General features: G+C 48.3%; 1 protein-coding gene across 1 annotated transcript in view; it reads right to left on the bottom strand.

Moving 5' to 3' along the window:
* The window catches only part of LOC118373550 (sorting nexin-17), an 83,100-nt gene that overhangs the window by 12,827 nt on the left and 51,350 nt on the right, over positions 1 to 18,923 (bottom strand). Inside the window, exons 7-10 of the mRNA XM_052471643.1 lie at positions 16,079 to 16,166; positions 11,617 to 11,686; positions 9,073 to 9,165; positions 6,654 to 6,857 (exon numbers count right to left, since the gene is read on the bottom strand). Of these exons, the coding sequence (XP_052327603.1) occupies positions 6,654 to 6,857; positions 9,073 to 9,165; positions 11,617 to 11,686; positions 16,079 to 16,166 (455 nt within the window). The remainder of the gene's footprint in view (positions 1 to 6,653; positions 6,858 to 9,072; positions 9,166 to 11,616; positions 11,687 to 16,078; positions 16,167 to 18,923) is intronic.

The raw sequence follows: 18,923 nt of genomic DNA, 5'->3' as shown, positions 1-18,923 counted from the left end.
GCCCCCCGTTGTCAGGGCGTTCAGGGTGTTCCGCCCAGCCCCTCGTTGTCAGGGTGTTCAGGGTGTTCCGCCCAGACCCCGTTGTCAGGGCGTTCCGCCCAGCCCCCCGTTGTCAGGGCGTTCCGCCCAGCCCCCTGTTGTCAGGGTGTTCCGCCCAGCCCCCCGTTGTCAGGGCGTTCCGCCCAGCCCCCCGTTGTCAGGGCGTTCCGCCCAGCCCCTCGTTGTCAGGGCGTTCCGCCCAGCCCCCCGTTGTCAGGGCGTTCCGCCCAGCCCCCCGTTGTCAGGGCGTTCCGCCCAGCCCCCCGTTGTCAGGGCGTTCCGCCCAGCCCCTCGTTGTCAGGGTGTTCCGCCCAGCCCCTCATTGGCAGGGTGTTCCGCCCAGCCCCTCGTTGGCAGGGTGTTCCGCCCAGTCCCTTGTTGGCAGGGCGTTCTGCCCCTCGTTGGCAGGGTGTTCCGCCCAGTCCCTCGTTGGCAGGGTGTTCCGCCCAGCCCCTCGTTGGCAGGGCGTTCCGCCCAGTCCCTCGTTGGCAGGGCGTTCTGCCCCTCGTTGGCAGGGTGTTCCGCCCAGTCCCTCGTTGGCAGGGCGTTCTGCCCCTCGTTGGCAGGATGTTCCGCCCAGTCCCTCGTTGGCAGGGCATTCTGCCCATCGTTGGCAGGATGTTCTGGGTGTTCCGCCCAGCCCCTCGTTGGCAGGGCATTCTGCCCCTCGTTGGCAGGATGTTCAGGGTGTTCCGCCCAGCCCCTCGTTGGCAGGGCGTTCTGCCCCTCGTTGGCAGGGTGTTCCGCCCAGTCCCTCGTTGGCAGGGTGTTCTGCCCCTCGTTGGCAGGGTGTTCTGCCCCTCGTTGGCAGGGTGTTCTGTCCCTCGTTGGCAGTGTGTTCTGTCCCTCGTTGGCAGTGTGTTCCGCCCAGGCCCTCGTTGGCAGGGCGTTCTGCCCCTCGTTGGCAGGATGTTCCGCCCAGTCCCTCGTTGGCAGGGCGTTCTGCCCCTCGTTGGCAGGATGTTCCGCCCAGTCCCTCGTTGGCAGGGCGTTCTGCCCATCGTTGGCAGGATGTTCTGCCCAGCCCCCCTTGAGGCAGACACAGGGTCTCTCAATAGCAGCCTGTCTGTACAGTGCCTCTCCAAGGGTCATCTAGTCTGCTGTTGGTCAGTTGGGACAGCAATGGTTTCTTCTTATTATTATTTATTTGATGAGATGTTGAATTTGCCCTTACTACTATTAGCCTATGGAAACACATTCATATATGGCAAAAAACAGATATGTCCAACTATGTTTTGAAGTGTCTGTCCTACACAGATCTCTGGAGTTTTATTAATACCCAAAGGACTGGGTTTTTACTGGTCGGGTTAGCCGCTGGGTTCAGTAGTGGTCGAGTTAGCCGCTGGGTTCAGTAGTGGTCGAGTTAGCCGCTGGGTTCAGTAGTGGTCGAGTTAGCCGCTGGGTTCAGTAGTGGTCGAGTTAGCCGCTGGGTTCAGTAGTGGTCGAGTTAGCCGCTGGGTTCAGTAGTGGTCGAGTTAGCCGCTGGGTTCAGTAGTGGTCGAGTTAGCCGCTGGGTTCAGTAGTGGTCGAGTTAGCCGCTGGGTTTAGTAGTGGTGGAGTTAGCCGCTGGGTTTAGTAGTGGTGGAGTTAGCCGCTGGGTTTAGTAGTGGTGGAGTTAGCCGCTGGGTTTAGTAGTGGTGGAGTTAGCCCCTGGGTTTAGTAGTGGTGGAGTTAGCCCCTGGGTTTAGTAGTGGTGGAGTTAGCCCCTGGGTTTAGTAGTGGTGGAGTTAGCCCCTGGGTTTAGTAGTGGTGGAGTTAGCCCCTGGGTTTAGTAGTGGTCGAGGTAGCCCCTGGGTTTAGTAGTGGTCGAGGTAGCCGCTGGGTTTAGTAGTGGTCGAGGTAGCCGCTGGGTTTAGTAGTGGTCGAGGTAGCCGCTGGGTTTAGTAGTGGTCGAGGTAGCCGCTGGGTTTAGTAGTGGTCGAGGTAGCCGCTGGGTTTAGTAGTGGTCGAGTTAGCCGCTGGGTTTAGTAGTGGTCGAGTTAGCCGCTGGGTTTAGTAGTGGTCGAGTTAGCCGCTGGGTTTAGTAGTAGTCGAGTTTGCTGCTGGGTTCCACTGGGATTCTCTATCTCTAACCCTACAGGGGCTGAGTCACTGGCTTACTGGGACTCTCTCATGCAATCCCTGGAAGGGGTGCGTCACCTGAGTAGGTTGATTCACTGATGTGGTCATCCTGTCTGGGTTGGCGCCCCCCCCTTGGGTTGTGCCATGGCGGAGATCTTTGTGGGCTATACTCAGCCTTGTCTCAGGATGGTAAGTTGGTGGTTGAAGATATCCCTCTAGTGGTGTGGGGGCTGTGCCTTGGCAAAGTGGGTGGGGTTATATCCTTCCTGTTTGGCCCTGTCCGGGGGTGTCCTCGGATGGGGCCACAGTGTCTCCTGACCCCTTCGGTCTCAGCCTCCAGTATTTATGCTGCAGCAGTTTATGTGTCGGGGGGCTAGGGTCAGTTTGTTATATCTGGAGTACTTCTCCTGTCCTATTCGGTGTCCTGTGTGAATTTAAGTGTGCTTTCTCTAATTCTCTCTTTCGTTCTCTCTCTTGGAGGACCTGAGCCCTAGGACCATGCCCCAGGACTACCTGACATGATGACTCCTTGCTGTCCCCAGTCCACCTGGCCGTGCTGCTGCTCCAGTTTCAACTGTTCTGCCTTATTATTATTCGACCATGCTGGTCATTTATTAACATTTGAACATCTTGGCCATGTTCTGTTATAATCTCCACCCGGCACAGCCAGAAGAGGACTGGCCACCCCACATAGCCTGGTTTCTTCCTAGGTTTTGGCCTTTCTAGGGAGTTTTTCCTAGCCACCGTGCTTCTACACCTGCATTGCTTGCTGTTTGGGGTTTTAGGCTGGGTTTCTGTACAGCACTTTGAGATATCAGCTGATGTACGAAGGGCTATATAAATAAATTTGATTGATTGATTGATTTAGTAGTCGAGTTAGCCGCTGGGTTTAGTAGTCGAGTTAGCCGCTGGGTTCAGTAGTCGAGTTAGCCGCTGGGTTCAGTAGTCGAGTTAGCCGCTGGGTTCAGTAGTCGAGTTAGCCGCTGGGTTCAGTAGTCGAGTTAGCCGCTGGGTTTAGTAGTCGAGTTAGCCGCTGGGTTTAGTAGTCGAGTTAGCCGCTGGGTTTAGTAGTCGAGTTAGCCGCTGGGTTCAGTAGTCGAGTTAGCCGCTGGGTTCAGTAGTCGAGTTAGCCGCTGGGTTCAGTAGTCGAGTTAGCCGCTGGGTTCAGTAGTCGAGTTAGCCGCTGGGTTTAGTAGTCGAGTTAGCCGCTGGGTTTAGTAGTCGAGTTAGCCGCTGGGTTCAGTAGTCGAGTTAGCCGCTGGGTTCAGTAGTCGAGTTAGCCGCTGGGTTCAGTAGTCGAGTTAGCCGCTGGGTTTAGTAGTCGAGTTAGCCGCTGGGTTCAGTAGTCGAGTTAGCCGCTGGGTTCAGTAGTCGAGTTAGCCGCTGGGTTTAGTAGTCGAGTTAGCCGCTGGGTTTAGTAGTCGAGTTAGCCGCTGGGTTCAGTAGTCGAGTTAGCCGCTGGGTTCAGTAGTCGAGTTAGCCGCTGGGTTTAGTAGTCGAGTTAGCCGCTGGGTTTAGTAGTCGAGTTAGCCGCTGGGTTTAGTAGTCGAGTTAGCCGCTGGGTTCAGTAGTCGAGTTAGCCGCTGGGTTTAGTAGTCGAGTTAGCCGCTGGGTTCAGTAGTCGAGTTAGCCGCTGGGTTCAGTAGTCGAGTTAGCCGCTGGGTTCAGTAGTCGAGTTAGCCGCTGGGTTCAGTAGTCGAGTTAGCCGCTGGGTTTAGTAGTAGAGTTAGCCGCTGGTCCATGTACGGGCTTTTGATGATTGGTTTCAGTTCCAACTGTCTCTTAAAAGTGCTGTGTGGTACCAAAGACAGAACTGAACAATGTTCCCCGTTAGCATCTGGATGCTACTGCTGATACAGTTTCCCTCTTTAATAGTCTGTTGTAATACATTGATATGGATTCAAAAAAGAAACCACTGCTATTGTCAGATGAACTCATTATGTGATCAATCTCTATCCCTTCAAGAGAAGTCTACATGTATAGAGGTGGGTGGAGAAGATTGACAGTTAAAACTGCAGTGATACTGTATGTCCTTCCCTGAACTGTACCCTAATATGCTTTAGAAATAGCTACATTCGTCTGGATGGGAAACAATATATATATATTACAGTAAAGGATTGGGCTCTCTGAGAGGAGGCAGAGGGTCGATACAGAGATAACACACAGGTGGGGATCTGTGTGTGTGTTGTCAGTGTGTGTGTGTGTCAGTGTGCGTGTGTGTCAGTGTGTGTGTGTGTCAGTGTGTGTGTGTGTGTCAGTGTGTGTGTGTTGTCAGTGTGTGTGTGTGTCAGTGTGTGTGTGTGTCAGGGCTACGTATTAGGGTAAGTGGTCTGATGAAAACGATGACGGTGTAGAGCTCAGCAGTTTACCCAGAGGAGAGGAGAAAAGAGGAGAGGAGAATAGAGGAGGATAGAGGAGAGGAGAATAGAGAAGAGGAGAATAGAATCTGTGTGTGTGTGTCAGGGCTACGTATTAGGGTAAGTGGTCTGATGAAATTGGGCTCTCTGAGAGGATAACGATGACGGTGTAGAGCTCAGATAACACACAGGTGGGGATCTTACCCAGAGGAGAGGAGAAAAGAGGACAGGAGAATAGAGGAGGATAGAGGAGAGGAGAATAGAGAAGAGGAGAATAGAATCTGTGTGTGTGTGTCAGGGCTACGTATAGTAAGGGTAAGTGGTCTGATGAAAACGATGACGGTGTAGAGCTCAGCAGTTTACCCAGAGGAGAGGAGAAAAGAGGACAGGAGAAAAGAGGAGAGGAGAATAGAGAAGAGGAGAATAGAGAAGAGGATAGGATAAAAGAGGACAGGAGAATATAGAGAAGGAGAAAAGAGGACAGGAGAATAGAGAAGAGGAATTAGAGAAGAGGAGAGGAGAATAGAGAAGAGGAGAGGAGAATAGAGGAGAGGAATTAGAGAAGAAGAGAATAGAGAAGAGGAGAATAGAGAAGAAGAGAATAGAGAAGAAGAGAATAGAGAAGAAGAGAAGAAGAGAATAGAGAAGAGGAGAATAGAGAAGAGGAGAATAGAGAATAGAGAAGAGGATAATAGAGGAGGATAGAGGAGAGGAGAATAGAGAAGAGGAGAATAGAGGAGAATAGAGAAGAGGAGAATAGAGAAGAGGAGAATAGTGAAGAGGAGAATAGTGAAGAGGAGAATAGAGGAGAATAGTGAAGAGGAGAATAGAGGAGAGGAGAATAGAGAAGAGGAGAATAGTGAAGAGGAGAATAGTGAAGAGGAGAATAGTGAAGAGGAGAATAGTGAAGAGGAGAATAGTGAAGAGGAGAGGAGAATAGAGAACTTGGGTGGGATACTTGCAGAACAAGTGACCCGCCAGGACCTCTCCAAGCACTGATGTAGGATCAGTTAACCTTCCTTATATCCTGATCTTAACCACTATGGTAAGGGGGATGCAAAACTAACCATAGATCTGTCTTCACTAGGAGCACCATCACTTTAGTAACCATAGATCAGTCTAGGAGCACCATCACTCTAGTAACCATAGATCAGTCTAGGAGCACCATCACTCTAGTAACCATAGATCAGTCTCCCCTCTAGGAGCACCATCACTCTAGTAACCATAGATCAGTCTAGGAGCACCATCACTCTAGTAACCATAGATCAGTCTAGGAGCACCATCACTCTAGTAACCATAGATCAGTCTAGGAGCACCATCACTCTAGTAACCATAGATCAGTCTAGGAGCATCATCACTCTAGTAACCATAGATCAGTCTAGGAGCACCATCACTCTAGTAACCATAGATCAGTCTAGGAGCACCATCACTCTAGTAACCATAGATCAGTCTCCCCTCTAGGAGCACCATCACTCTAGTAACCATAGATCAGTCTAGGAGCACCATCACTCTAGTAACCATAGATCAGTCTAGGAGCACCATCACTCTAGTAACCATAGATCAGTGTCTTCTCTAGGAGCACCATCACTCTAGTAACCATAGATCAGTGTCTTCTCTAGGAGCACCATCACTCTAGTAACCATAGATCAGTGTCTTCTCTAGGAGCACCATCACTCTAGTAACCATAGATCAGTGTCTTCTCTAGGAGCACCATCACTCTAGTAACCATAGATCAGTGTCTTCTCTAGGAGCACCATCACTCTAGTAACCATAGATCAGTGTCTTCTCTAGGAGCACCATCACTCTAGTAACCATAGATCAGTCTAGGAGCACCATCACTCTAGTAACCATAGATCAGTGTCTTCTCTAGGAGCACCATCACTCTAGTAACCATAGATCAGTCCAGGAGCACCATCACTCTAGTAACCATAGATCAGTCTAGGAGCACCATCACTCTAGTAACCATAGATCAGTGTCTTCTCTAGGAGCACCATCACTCTAGTAACCATAGATCAGTGTCTTCTCTAGGAGCACCATCACTCTAGTAACCATAGATCAGTGTCTTCTCTAGGAGCACCATCACTCTAGTAACCATAGATCAGTGTCTTCTCTAGGAGCACCATCACTCTAGAGTGATGAGAATATAATAACTTTATGTTGGGGAGGAGTAACGTAATTTGGGGGAGGGTTACTTACAGAGGAAGTGACCCTCCAGCACCTCATGCGCGTGACCTTGAAGCTCCCCTCTTTCATCTGCTCATTGGGTAGCTTGACCTGGAAGTTGAGTTCGTTGTTGCCAGCGGAGACGATCGCGTGACAGCCCTTCTCCGGGAAGTCTGTCACACACGGGTCAAACTGTATGTAGCCGAAGTACTTCAGCGTCTGGCACAGCCTAATGAACTGGAGAGAGACGTAGAGAACATGAAGCACTGAAAAATAATTTGATATTCACTGTATATACAGCAGTATGTGGAGAACCCTCCAAATCAGTGGATCTATTTCAGCCACACCTGCTGCTGACAGTCAGTCTGTCCTCGGTTGCTACACTCACTACCGAGTTCCCAACTGCCTCTGGAAGCGACGTCGGCACAAGAACTGTTTGTCGGCAGCTTCATGAAATGGGTTTCCATGGCCGAGCAGCTGCACACAAGCCTAAGATCACCGTGCACAATGCCAAGTGACGACTGGAGTGGTGTAAAGCTCGCCGCCATTGGACTCTGGAGCAGTGGTAACGCCAGGAGAAGTTTGATGGAGGAGGAATAATGGTCTGTTGTTGCGTGAAGATTTCCCTTCACTGGAACTAAGAGGCCCAAACCATGAAAAACAGCATTATTCCTCCTCCATGTTTTTCATGGTTTGGGCCTCTTAGTTCCAGTGAAGGGAAATCTTAACGCTACAACATACAATGACATTCTAGAAGATTCTGTACTTCCAACTTTGTGGGAAAAGCCGTTTCCTGTTTCAGCATGACAATATCCCTGTGACTTGACAAAGAGAACAAGGTGTGGAATGTTAGCTTCTTCTCCACTAGACAGCCGCAGGACACGGTTACAGCCGGAGGAGACGGTTACAGCCGGAGGAGACGGTTACAGATGGAGGAGACGGTTACAGCCGGAGGAGACGGTTACAGCCGGAGGAGACGGTTACAGCCGGAGGAGACGGTTACAGCCGGAGGAGACGGTTACAGCCGGAGGAGACGGTTACAGCCGGAGGAGACGGTTACAGCCGGAGGAGACGGTTACAGCCGGAGGAGACGGTTACAGCCGGAGGAGACGGTTACAGCCGGAGGAGACAGTTACAGATGGCAGGACACGGTTACAGCCGATGGACACGGTTACAGCCGCAGGACACGGTTACAGCCGGAGGAGACGGTTACAGCCGCAGGACACGGTTACAGCCGGAGGAGACGGTTACAGCCGGAGGAGACGGTTACAGCCGGAGGAGACGGTTACAGATGGCAGAGACCGTTACAGATGGCAGAGACCGTTACAGATGGCAGAGACCGTTACAGATGGCAGAGACCGTTACAGATGGCAGAGACCGTTACAGATGGCAGAGACCGTTACAGATGGAAGAGACCGTTACAGATGGAAGAGACCGTTACAGATGGAAGAGACCGTTACAGATGGAAGAGACCGTTACAGATGGAAAAGACCGTTACAGATGGAAAAGACCGTTACAGATGGAAGAGACCGTTACAGATGGAAGAGACGGTTACAGATGGAGGAGACGGTTGCAGATGGAGGAGACGGTTACAGATGGAGGAGACGGTTACAGATGGAGGAGACGGTTACAGATGGAGGAGACGGTTACAGATGGAGGAGACCGTTACAGATGGAGGAGACCGTTACAGATGGAGGAGACCGTTACAGATGGAGGAGACCGTTACAGACGGAGGAGACAGTTACAGACGGAGGAGACAGTTACAGATGGAGGAGACAGTTACAGCCGGAGGAGACAGTTACAGATGGAGGAGACAGTTACAGATGGAGGAGACAGTTACAGATGGAGGAGACAGTTACAGATGGAGGAGACAGTTACAGATGGAGGAGACCGTTACAGATGGAGGAGACCGTTACAGATGGAGGAGACAGTTACAGATGGAGGAGACGGTTACAGATGGAGGAGACGGTTACAGATGGAGGAGACGGTTACAGATGGAGGAGACGGTTACAGATGGAGGAGACGGTTACAGATGGAGGAGACGGTTACAGATGGAGGAGACGGTTACAGATGGAGGAGACGGTTACAGATGGAGGAGACAGTTACAGATGGAGGAGAGACCGTTACAGATGGAGGAGACAGTTACAGCCGGAGGAGACAGTTACAGCCGGAGACAGTTACAGATGGAGACAGTTACAGATGGAGGAGACAGTTACAGATGGAGGAGACAGTTACAGATGGAGGAGACAGTTACAGATGGAGGAGACAGTTACAGATGGAGGAGACAGTTACAGATGGAGGAGACAGTTACAGATGGAGGAGACAGTTACAGATGGAGGAGACAGTTACAGCCGGAGGAGACAGTTACAGCCGGAGGAGACAGTTACAGCCGGAGGAGACAGTTACAGCCGGAGGAGACAGTGTTGCGTTACGAGGATCAGCCCATACTTACTTCTTTCTTGGATCCTCTCTCCTGCAGTGATTTCAGCTGTCTGTGCTGGTCCTTGTTAACGAGGATCCAGCCTCTCTCTATGTCAGACACAGTCTAGGGAGAGGGGAGAGACAACAATCATCTTTCTGCTCTAAACCATTCTTGGAGAGGCTTTACATAGAATACAAATGTGTTTCTCGGATTCTAAGTTCAAAACAAACTATTCCACTGTTGTTTTGTTCAAGTAGAATTAAACACACACATAAGTTGCACAAAATGGCAAGCGCACACACACACACACACACACGAGAGTTGATTCTCTTTCCAAGAAAATATTGCATTCTTTGGCCCGTAACATTAGCTATGCGCCCACACTGAGTTAACAGCCTGCCAAACACACACACACACACACACACACACACACACACACACACACTAATCAAACACACACACACAGAAAACAGCATGTTGTTGTTGCTGCTGAGCCAGCAGGCAGATTCTAATCAAATCAGCAATCTGCGAAAGAAAACAGCATGTTGTTGTTGCTGCTGAATGTGTGTGTGTGTGTGCATAGAGGGCGGGCTCTGTTGCCAATGGCACCCTAATCTCTATATAGTGCAGTAATTTGGACCAGAGGACTACGGGCCATAGTAAATAGTAGTGCAGTAATTTGGACCAGAGGACTACGGGCCATAGTAAATAGTAGTGCAGTAATTTGGACCAGAGGACTATGGACCATAGTAAATAGTAGTGCAGTAATTTGGACCAGAGGACTATGGACCATAGTAAATAGTAGTGCAGTAATTTGGACCAGAGGACTACAGGCCATAGTAAATAGTAGTGCAGTAATTTGGACCAGAGGACTACGGGCCATAGTAAATAGTAGTGCAGTAATTTGGACCAGAGGACTATGGACCATAGTAAATAGTAGTGCAGTAATTTGGACCAGAGGACTACGGGCCATAGTAAATAGTAGTGCAGTAATTTGGACCAGAGGACTACAGGCCATAGTAAATAGTAGTGCAGTAATTTGGACCAGAGGACTATGGACCATAGTAAATAGTAGTGCAGTAATTTGGACCAGAGGACTACAGGCCATAGTAAATAGTAGTGCAGTAATTTGGACCAGAGGACTACAGGCCATAGTAAATAGTAGTGCAGTAATTTGGACCAGAGGACTATGGACCATAGTAAATAGTAGTGCAGTAATTTGGACCAGAGGACTATGGACCATAGTAAATAGTAGTGCAGTAATTTGGACCAGAGGACTACGGGCCATAGTAAATAGTAGTGCAGTAATTTGAGAGTAGGGTGCCATTTGGGGCACAACCATGGCTTTAGGATGCCACACCTCCCTGACAAACTCATTGGATAATGGAAGGGGTCAGGGAAGGAGAGGAGGGGTCAGGGAAGGGTTTTGGAGTCACACTCAAAATTAAAGTGGAAAACCACACTACAGGCTGATCCAACTTTGATGTAATGTCCATAAAACAAGTCAAAATGAGGCTCAGTAGTGTGTGTGGCCTCCACGTGCCTGTATGACCTCCCTCCTGATGAGGTGGCGGATGGTCTCCTGAGGCATCTCCTCCCAGACCTGGACTAAAGCATCCGCCAACTCCTGGACAGTCTGTGGTGCGACGTGGCGTTGGTGGATGGAGCAAGACATGATGTCCCAGATGTGCTCAATTGGATTCAGGTCTCGGGAACGGGCGGGCCAGTCCATAGCATCAAGGCCTTCCTCTTGCAGGAACTGATAACACACTCCAGCCACATGAGGTCTAGCATTGTCTTGCATTAGGAGGAACCCAGGGCCAACCGCACCAGCATATGGTCTCACAAGGGGTCTGAGGATCTCATCTCTGTACCTACTGGCAGTCAGGCTACCTCTGGCGAGCACATGGAGGGCTGTGCGGCCCCCCAAAGAAATGCCACCCCACACCATGACTGACCCACCACCAAACCGGTCATGCTGGAGGATGTTGCAGGCAGCAGAACGTTCTCCACGGCGTCTCTGTCACGTCTGTCACACGTGCTCAGTGTGAACCTGCTTTCATCTGTGAAGAGCACAGGACGCCAGTGGCGAATTTGCCAATCTTGGTGTTCTCTGGCAAATGCCAAAGGTCCTGCACGGTGTTGGGCTGTAAGCACAACCCCCACTTGTGGACGTCGGGCCCTCATACCACCCTCATGGAGTCTTTCTGACCGTTTGAGCAGACACATGCACATTTGTGGCCTGCTGGAGGTCATTTTGCAGGGCTCTGGCAGTGCTCCTCCTGCTCCTCCTTGCACAAAGGCGGAGGTAGGGGTCCTGCTGCTGGGTTGTTGCCCTCCTACGGCCTCCTCCACGTCTCCTGATGTACTGGCCTGTCTCCTGGTAGCGCCTCCATGCTCTGGACACTACGCTGTCAGACACAGCAAACCGTCTTGCCACAGCTCGCATTGATGTACCATCCTGGATGAGCTGCACTACCTGAGCCACTTGTGTGGGTTGTAGACTCCGTCTCATGCTACCACTAGAGTGAAAGCACCGCCAGGTTCAGAACTCACCTGAGGTTTTGAACTCACCTGAGTGTACAGTAGGTTCAGTCCCACTCTGTTGTCCATTACATCACTGTCATACGCCGTGTCCCAGTAACTATACAGACAGAGAGTATTGGTTATCAACACTCACAATGCTTGAATTTCAATGAACACAAACCATCAGTCAAGAAGGGATGTCCAATATACTGTTGTGGCTGCAGAAAAGAGTGTGTTGTTCTCACTACAGCCTGTAACGACCACTACAGACATCACGGCAGTGTGTTGTTCTCACTACAGCCTGTAACGACCACTACAGACATCACAGCAGTGTGTTGTTCTCACTACAGCCTGTAACGACCACTACAGACATCACGGCAGTGTGTTGTTCTCACTACAGCCTGTAACGACCACTACAGACATCACGGCAGTGCGTTGTTCTCACTACAGCCTGTAACGACCACTACAGACATCACAGCAGTGTGTTGTTCTCACTACAGCCTGTAACGACCACTACAGACATCACGGCAGTGTGTTGTTCTCACTACGGCCTGTAACGACCACTACAGACATCACGGCAGTGTGTTGTTCTCACTACGGCCTGTAACGACCACTACAGACATCACGGCAGTGTGTTGTTCTCACTACAGCCTGTAACGACCACTACAGACATCACGGCAGTGTGTTGTTCTCACTACAGCCTGTAACGACCACTACAGACATCACGGCAGTGTGTTGTTCTCACTACAGCCTGTAACGACCACTACAGACATCACGGCAGTGTGTTGTTCTCACTACAGCCTGTAACGACCACTACAGACATCACGGCAGTGTGTTGTTCTCACTACAGCCTGTAACGACCACTACAGACATCACGGCAGTGTGTTGTTCTCACTACAGACCACTACAGCCATGTGTTTCTTTGAGATCAATGAAAGCTCACGTTGCGTCACGTCCAATGGCAGCACTGAAAGGTTTGAACCCGGATACTTCAGTCTGCATTTCAAATCAGAAATTCAAATCAGTTGGACAGTTGAAGTCGGAAGTTTACAGACACTTAGGTTGGAGTCATTAAAACTCGTTTTTCAAACACTCCACAAATTTCCTGTTAACAAACTATAGTTTTTGCAAGTCGGTTAGGACATCTACTTTGTGCATGACACAAGTCATTTTTCCAACAATTGTTTACAGACAGATTATTTCACTTATAATTCACTGTATCACGATTACAGTGGGTCAGAAGTTTACATACACTAAGTGGACTGTGCCTTTAAACAGCTTGGAAAATTCCAGAAATTGATGTCATGGCTTTAGAAGCTTCTGATAGGCTAATTGACATAATTTGAGTCAATTGGAGGTGTACCTGTGGATTTATTTCAAGACCTACCTTCAAACTCAGTGCCTCTTTGCTTGACATAATGGGGAAATCAAAAGAAATTCTTATTCTGACATTTCACATTCTTAAAATAAAGTGGCCTAAGACAGGGGCTTTTTTACTAGGATTAAATGTCAGGAATTGTGAAGAATGTCTGATTTCAACTGTATTTAAAACAGACCGACATAGACAATACATACACCAGGGGTAAATCAATATATACACCAGGGGTAAATCAATATATTCACCAGGGGTAAATCAATATATACACCAGGGGTAAATCAATATATACACCAGGGGTAAATCAATATATACACCAGGGGTAAATCAATATATACACCAGGGGTAAATCAATATATTCACCAGGGGTAAATCAATATATACACCAGGGGTAAATCAATATATACACCAGGGGTAAATCAATATATACACCAGGGGTAAATCAATATATACACCAGGGGTAAATCAATATATACACCAGGGGTAAATCAATATATACACCAGGGGTAAATCAATATATACACCAGGGGTAAATCAATATATACACCAGGGGTAAATCAATATATACACCAGGGGTAAATCAATATATACACCAGGGGTAAATCAATATATACACCAGGGGTAAATCAATATATACACCAGGGGTAAATCAATATATACACCAGGGGTAAATCAATATATACACCAGGGGTAAATCAATATATACACCAGGGGTAAATCAATATATACACCAGGGGTAAATCAATATATACACCAGGGGTAAATCAATATATACACCAGGGGTAAATCAATATATACACCAGGGGTAAATCAATATATACACCAGGGGTAAATCAATATATACACCAGGGGTAAATCAATATATTCACCAGGGGTAAATCAATATATACACCAGGGGTAAATCAATATATACACCAGGGGTAAATCAATATATACACCAGGGGTAAATCAATATATACACCAGGGGTAAATCAATATATACACCAGGGGTAAATCAATATATACCATTTACTCAAATCAAATCAAATTTATTTATATAGCCCTTCGTACATCAGCTGATATCTCAAAGTGCTGTACAGAAACCCAGCCTAAAACCCCAGACAGCAAGCAATGCAGGTGTAGAAGCACAGAATCCATTTTAGGAATCCAGAGTGGGGTCAGTCTAACAGAGTGGGGTAGAGTCAGTTTAACAGAGTGGGGTCAGTCTAACAGAGTGGGGTAGAGTCAGTCTAACAGAGTGGGGTCAGTCTAACAGAGTGGGGTCGAGTCAGTCTGACAGAGTGGGGTAGAGTCAGTCTGACAGAGTGGGGTAGAGTCAGTCTGACAGAGTGGGGTAGAGTCAGTCTGACAGAGTGGGGTAGAGTCAGTCTGACAGAGTGGGGTAGAGTCAGTCTAACAGAGTGGGGTAGAGTCAGTCTGACAGAGTGGGGTAGAGTCAGTCTGACAGAGTGGGGTAGAGTCAGTCTGACAGAGTGGGGTAGAGTCAGTCTGACAGAGTGGGGTAGAGTCAGTCTGACAGAGTGGGGTAGAGTCAGTCTGACAGAGTGGGGTAGAGTCAGTCTGACAGAGTGGGGTAGAGTCAGTCTGACAGAGTGGGGTAGAGTCAGTCTGACAGAGTGGGGTAGAGTCAGTCTAACAGAGTGGGGTAGAGTCAGTCTAACAGAGTGGGGTAGAGTCAGTCTAACAGAGTGGGGTAGAGTCAGTCTAACAGAGTGGGGTAGAGTCAGTCTAACAGAGTGGGGTAGAGTCAGTCTAACAGAGTGGGGTAGAGTCAGTCTAACAGAGTGGGGTAGAGTCAGTCTAACAGAGTGGGGTAGAGTCAGTCTAACAGAGTGGGGTAGAGTCAGTCTAACAGAGTGGGGTAGAGTCAGTCTAACAGAGTGGGGTAGAGTCAGTCTAACAGAGTGGGGTAGAGTCAGTCTAACAGAGTGGGGTAGAGTCAGTCTAACAGAGTGGGGTAGAGTCAGTCTAACAGAGTGGGGTAGCGTCAGTCTAACAGAGTGGGGTAGCGTCAGTCTAACAGAGTGGGGTCAGTCTAACAGAGTGGGGTCAGTCTAACAGAGTGGGGTAGAATCAGTCTAACAGAGTGGGGTCATTCTAACAGAGTGGGGTCATTCTAACAGAGTGGGGTCAGTCTAACAGAGTGGGGTCAGTCTAACAGAGTGGGGTAGAGTCAGTCAAACAGAGTGGGGTAGAGTCAGTCAAACAGAGTGGGGTAGAGTCAGTCAAACAGAGTGGGGTAGAGTCAGTCAAACAGAGTGGGGTAGAGTCAGTCAAACAGAGTGGGGTCAGTCTAACAGAGTGGGGTAGAGTCAGTCTAATAGAGTGGGGTCAGTCTAACAGAGTGGGGTAGAATCAGTCTAACAGAGTGGGGTCATTCTAACAGAGTGGGGTCATTCTAACAGAGTGGGGTAGAATCAGTCTAACAGAGTGGGGTCATTCTAACAGAGTGGGGTCAGTCTAACAGAGTGGGGTAGAATCAGTCAAACAGAGTGGGGTCAGTCAAACAGAGTGGGGTCAGTCAAACAGAGTGGGGTAGAGTCAGTCTAACAGAGTGGGGTAGAGTCAGTCTAACAGAGTGGGGTCAGTCTAACAGAGTGGGGTCAGTCTAACAGAGTGGGGTCAGTCTAACAGAGTGGGGTCAGTCTAACAGAGTGGGGTCAGTCTAACAGAGTGGGGTCAGTCTAACAGAGTGGGGTCAGTCTAACAGAGTGGGGTCAGTCTAACAGAGTGGGGTCAGTCTAACAGAGTGGGGTCAGTCTAACAGAGTGGGGTCAGTCTAACAGAGTGGGGTTTAGAGTCAGTCTAACAGAGTGGGGTTTAGAGTCAGTCTAACAGAGTGGGGTTTAGAGTCAGTCTAACAGAGTGGGGTTTAGAGTCAGTCTAACAGAGTGGGGTAGAGTCAGTCTAACAGAGTGGGGTCAGTCTAACAGAGTGGGGTCAGTCTAACAGAGTGGGGTCAGTCTAACAGAGTGGGGTCAGTCTAACAGAGTGGGGTCAGTCTAACAGAGTGGGGTCAGTCTAACAGAGTGGGGTCAGTCTAACAGAGTGGGGTCAGTCTAACAGAGTGGGGTCAGTCTGACAGAGTGGGGTTTAGAGTCAGTCTTAGTTCATGTTTGTGGAGAGGTATCATACCTTTTACGAAGGGCGATGTAGAACTCCGAGCTCCGTAAACTGGTGACAGATACGTACGGCAGCTCAAAATCCTGCAGCTTCCTCACAACTAGAGAAAAAAGAGACAGAGAGAGAGAGAGAAAGAAGAGAAAGAAAGGAGAGAGAGAGAGAGAGAAAGGAGAGCGAGAGAAAGCGAGGAAGAGAGGAGAGAGAGAAAGGAGAGAAAGAGAGAGAGAAAGAAGGAGAGAGAAAGGAGAGAGAAAGAGGAGAGAAAGAGAGAAAGAGAGAAAGAATGAGAGAAAGGAGAGAGAAAGAGGAGAGAAAGAGAAAGAAGGAGAGAGAAAGAGGAGAGAAAGAGGAGAGAGAAAGAGAAAGAGGAGAGAAAGAAGGAGAGAGAAAGAGGAGAGAAAGAGGAGAGAGAAAGAGAAAGAGGAGAGAAAGAGAAAGAAGGAGAGAGAAAGGAGAGAAAGAGGAGAGTGAAAGAGAGAGAGAGAGGAGAGAGTGAGTAAAAAAGAGTGCTGAGCAGTACAGCCTGATCTGATTTAGATAATAACAAAGACGACAACAAACAGAGAGAGATGAGCAGTACAGCCTGATCTGATTTAGATAACAACAAAGATGACAACAAACAGAGAGAGATGAGCAGGGTCCAGTACCAGACAGATGAGGACAGTCCATCTAGACAGACCCCAGCAGGGTCCATCTAGACAGAACCCAGCAGGATCCATCTAGACAGAACCCAGCAGGATCCATCTAGACAGAACCCAGCAGGGTCCAGTAACAGAGAGATGAGGACAGTCCATCTAGACAGAACCCAGCAGGATCCAGTACCAGACAGAGATGAGGACAGTCCATCTGGACCATGTGTCTGTGTGGGTGTATAAACTGTAGCTGTTTAGTTGAGACCTCCAGAGGGAACAGCAGCTGTCTGGAGGGAGTGGCTTACATCCCAAATGGCACCCTATTCCCTACATAGTGGCCCATAGGGCTCTGGTCTAAAGTAGGGCACTATATAGGGAATAGGGCTCTGGTCTATAGTAGTGCACTATATAGGGAATAGGGCTCTGGTCTAAAGTAGTGCACTATATAGGGAATAGGGCTCTGGTCTAAAGTAGTGCACTATATAGGGAATAGGGCTCTGGTCTAAAGTAGGGCACTATATAGGGAATAGGGCTCTGGTCTATAGTAGTACACTATATAGGGAATAGGGCTCTGGTCTATAGTAGTGCACTATATAGGGAATAGGGCTCTGGTCTAAAGTAGTGCACTATATAGGGAATAGGGCTCTGGTCTATAGTAGTGCACTATATAGGGAATAGGGCTCTGGCCTAAAGTAGTGCACTATATAAGGAATAGGGCTCTGGTCTATAGTAGTACACTATATAGGGAATAGGGCTCTGGTCTAAAGTATTGCACTATATAGGGAATAGGGCCCTGGTCTATAGTAGTGCACTATATAGGGAATAGGGCTCTGGTCTATAGTAGTACACTATATAGGGAATAGGGCTCTGGTCAACAGTAGTGCACTATATAGGGAATAGGGCTCTGGTCAACAGTAGTGCACTATATAGGGAATAGGGCTCTGGTCTATAGTAGTACACTATATAGGGAATAGGGGTCTGGTCTATAGTAGTGCACTATATAAGGAATAGGGCTCTGGTCTATAGTAGTACACTATATAGGGAATAGGGATCTGGTCTAAAGTATTGCACTATATAGGGAATAGGGCCCTGGTCTATAGTAGTGCACTATATAGGGAATAGGGCTCTGGTCTATAGTAGTACACTATATAGGGAATAGGGCTCTGGTCAACAGTAGTGCACTATATAGGGAATAGGGCTCTGGTCAACAGTAGTGCACTATATAGGGAATAGGGCTCTGGTCTATAGTAGTACACTATATAGGGAATAGGGGTCTGGTCTATAGTAGTACACTATATAGGGAATAGGGCTCTGGTCAACAGTAGTGCACTATATAGGGAATAGGGCTCTGGTCAACAGTAGTGCACTATATAGGGAAACCGTGCCATTTGGGACGTACCCTGCTGTTCAGTTCCCTTTAAGCAGCTACATTTAGGATGGTAGCAGTCATTACATGTTTTATTTAGTCCACCTTTATTTAACCAGGTAGGCTAGTTGAGAACACCTTTATTTAACCAGGTTTGCTAGTTGAGAACACCTTTATTTAACCAGGTAGGCTAGTTGAGAACACCTTTATTTAACCAGGTTTGCTAGTTGAGAACACCTTTATTTAACCAGGTAGGCTAGTTGAGAACACCTTTATTTAACCAGGTAGGCTAGTTGAGAACACCTTTATTTAACCAGGTAGGCTAGTTGAGAACACCTTTATTTAACCAGGTAGGCTAGTTGAGAACACCTTTATTTAACCAGGTAGGCTAGTTGAGAACACCTATATTTATCCGGGTAGGCTAGTTGAGAACACCTTTATTTAACCAGGTAGGCTAGTTGAGAACACCTTTATTTAACCAGGTAGGCCAGTTGAGAACACCTATATTTAACCAGGTAGGCTAGTTGAGAACACCTTTATTTAACCAGGTAGGCTAGTTGAGAACACCTATATTTAACCAGGTAGGCCAGTTGAGAACACCTTTATATAACCAGGTAGGCTAGTTGAGAACACCTTTATTTAACCAGGTAGGCTAGTTGAGAACACCTTTATTTAACCAGGTAGGCTAGTTGAGAACACCTATATTTAACCGGGTAGGCTAGTTGAGAACACCTTTATTTAACCGGGTAGGCTAGTTGAGAACACCTTTATTTAACCAGGTAGGCTAGTTGAGAACACCTATATTTAACCGGGTAGGCTAGTTGAGAACACCTATATTTAAACAGGTAGGCTAGTTGAG

Source organism: Oncorhynchus keta, chromosome 19 (assembly GCF_023373465.1).
Source record: "Oncorhynchus keta strain PuntledgeMale-10-30-2019 chromosome 19, Oket_V2, whole genome shotgun sequence".
Classification (NCBI taxonomy): Eukaryota; Metazoa; Chordata; class Actinopteri; order Salmoniformes; family Salmonidae; genus Oncorhynchus; species Oncorhynchus keta.
The sequence above is the reverse complement of the archived record's forward strand: the minus strand, read 5'-3'. Positions and strand labels throughout refer to the sequence as shown.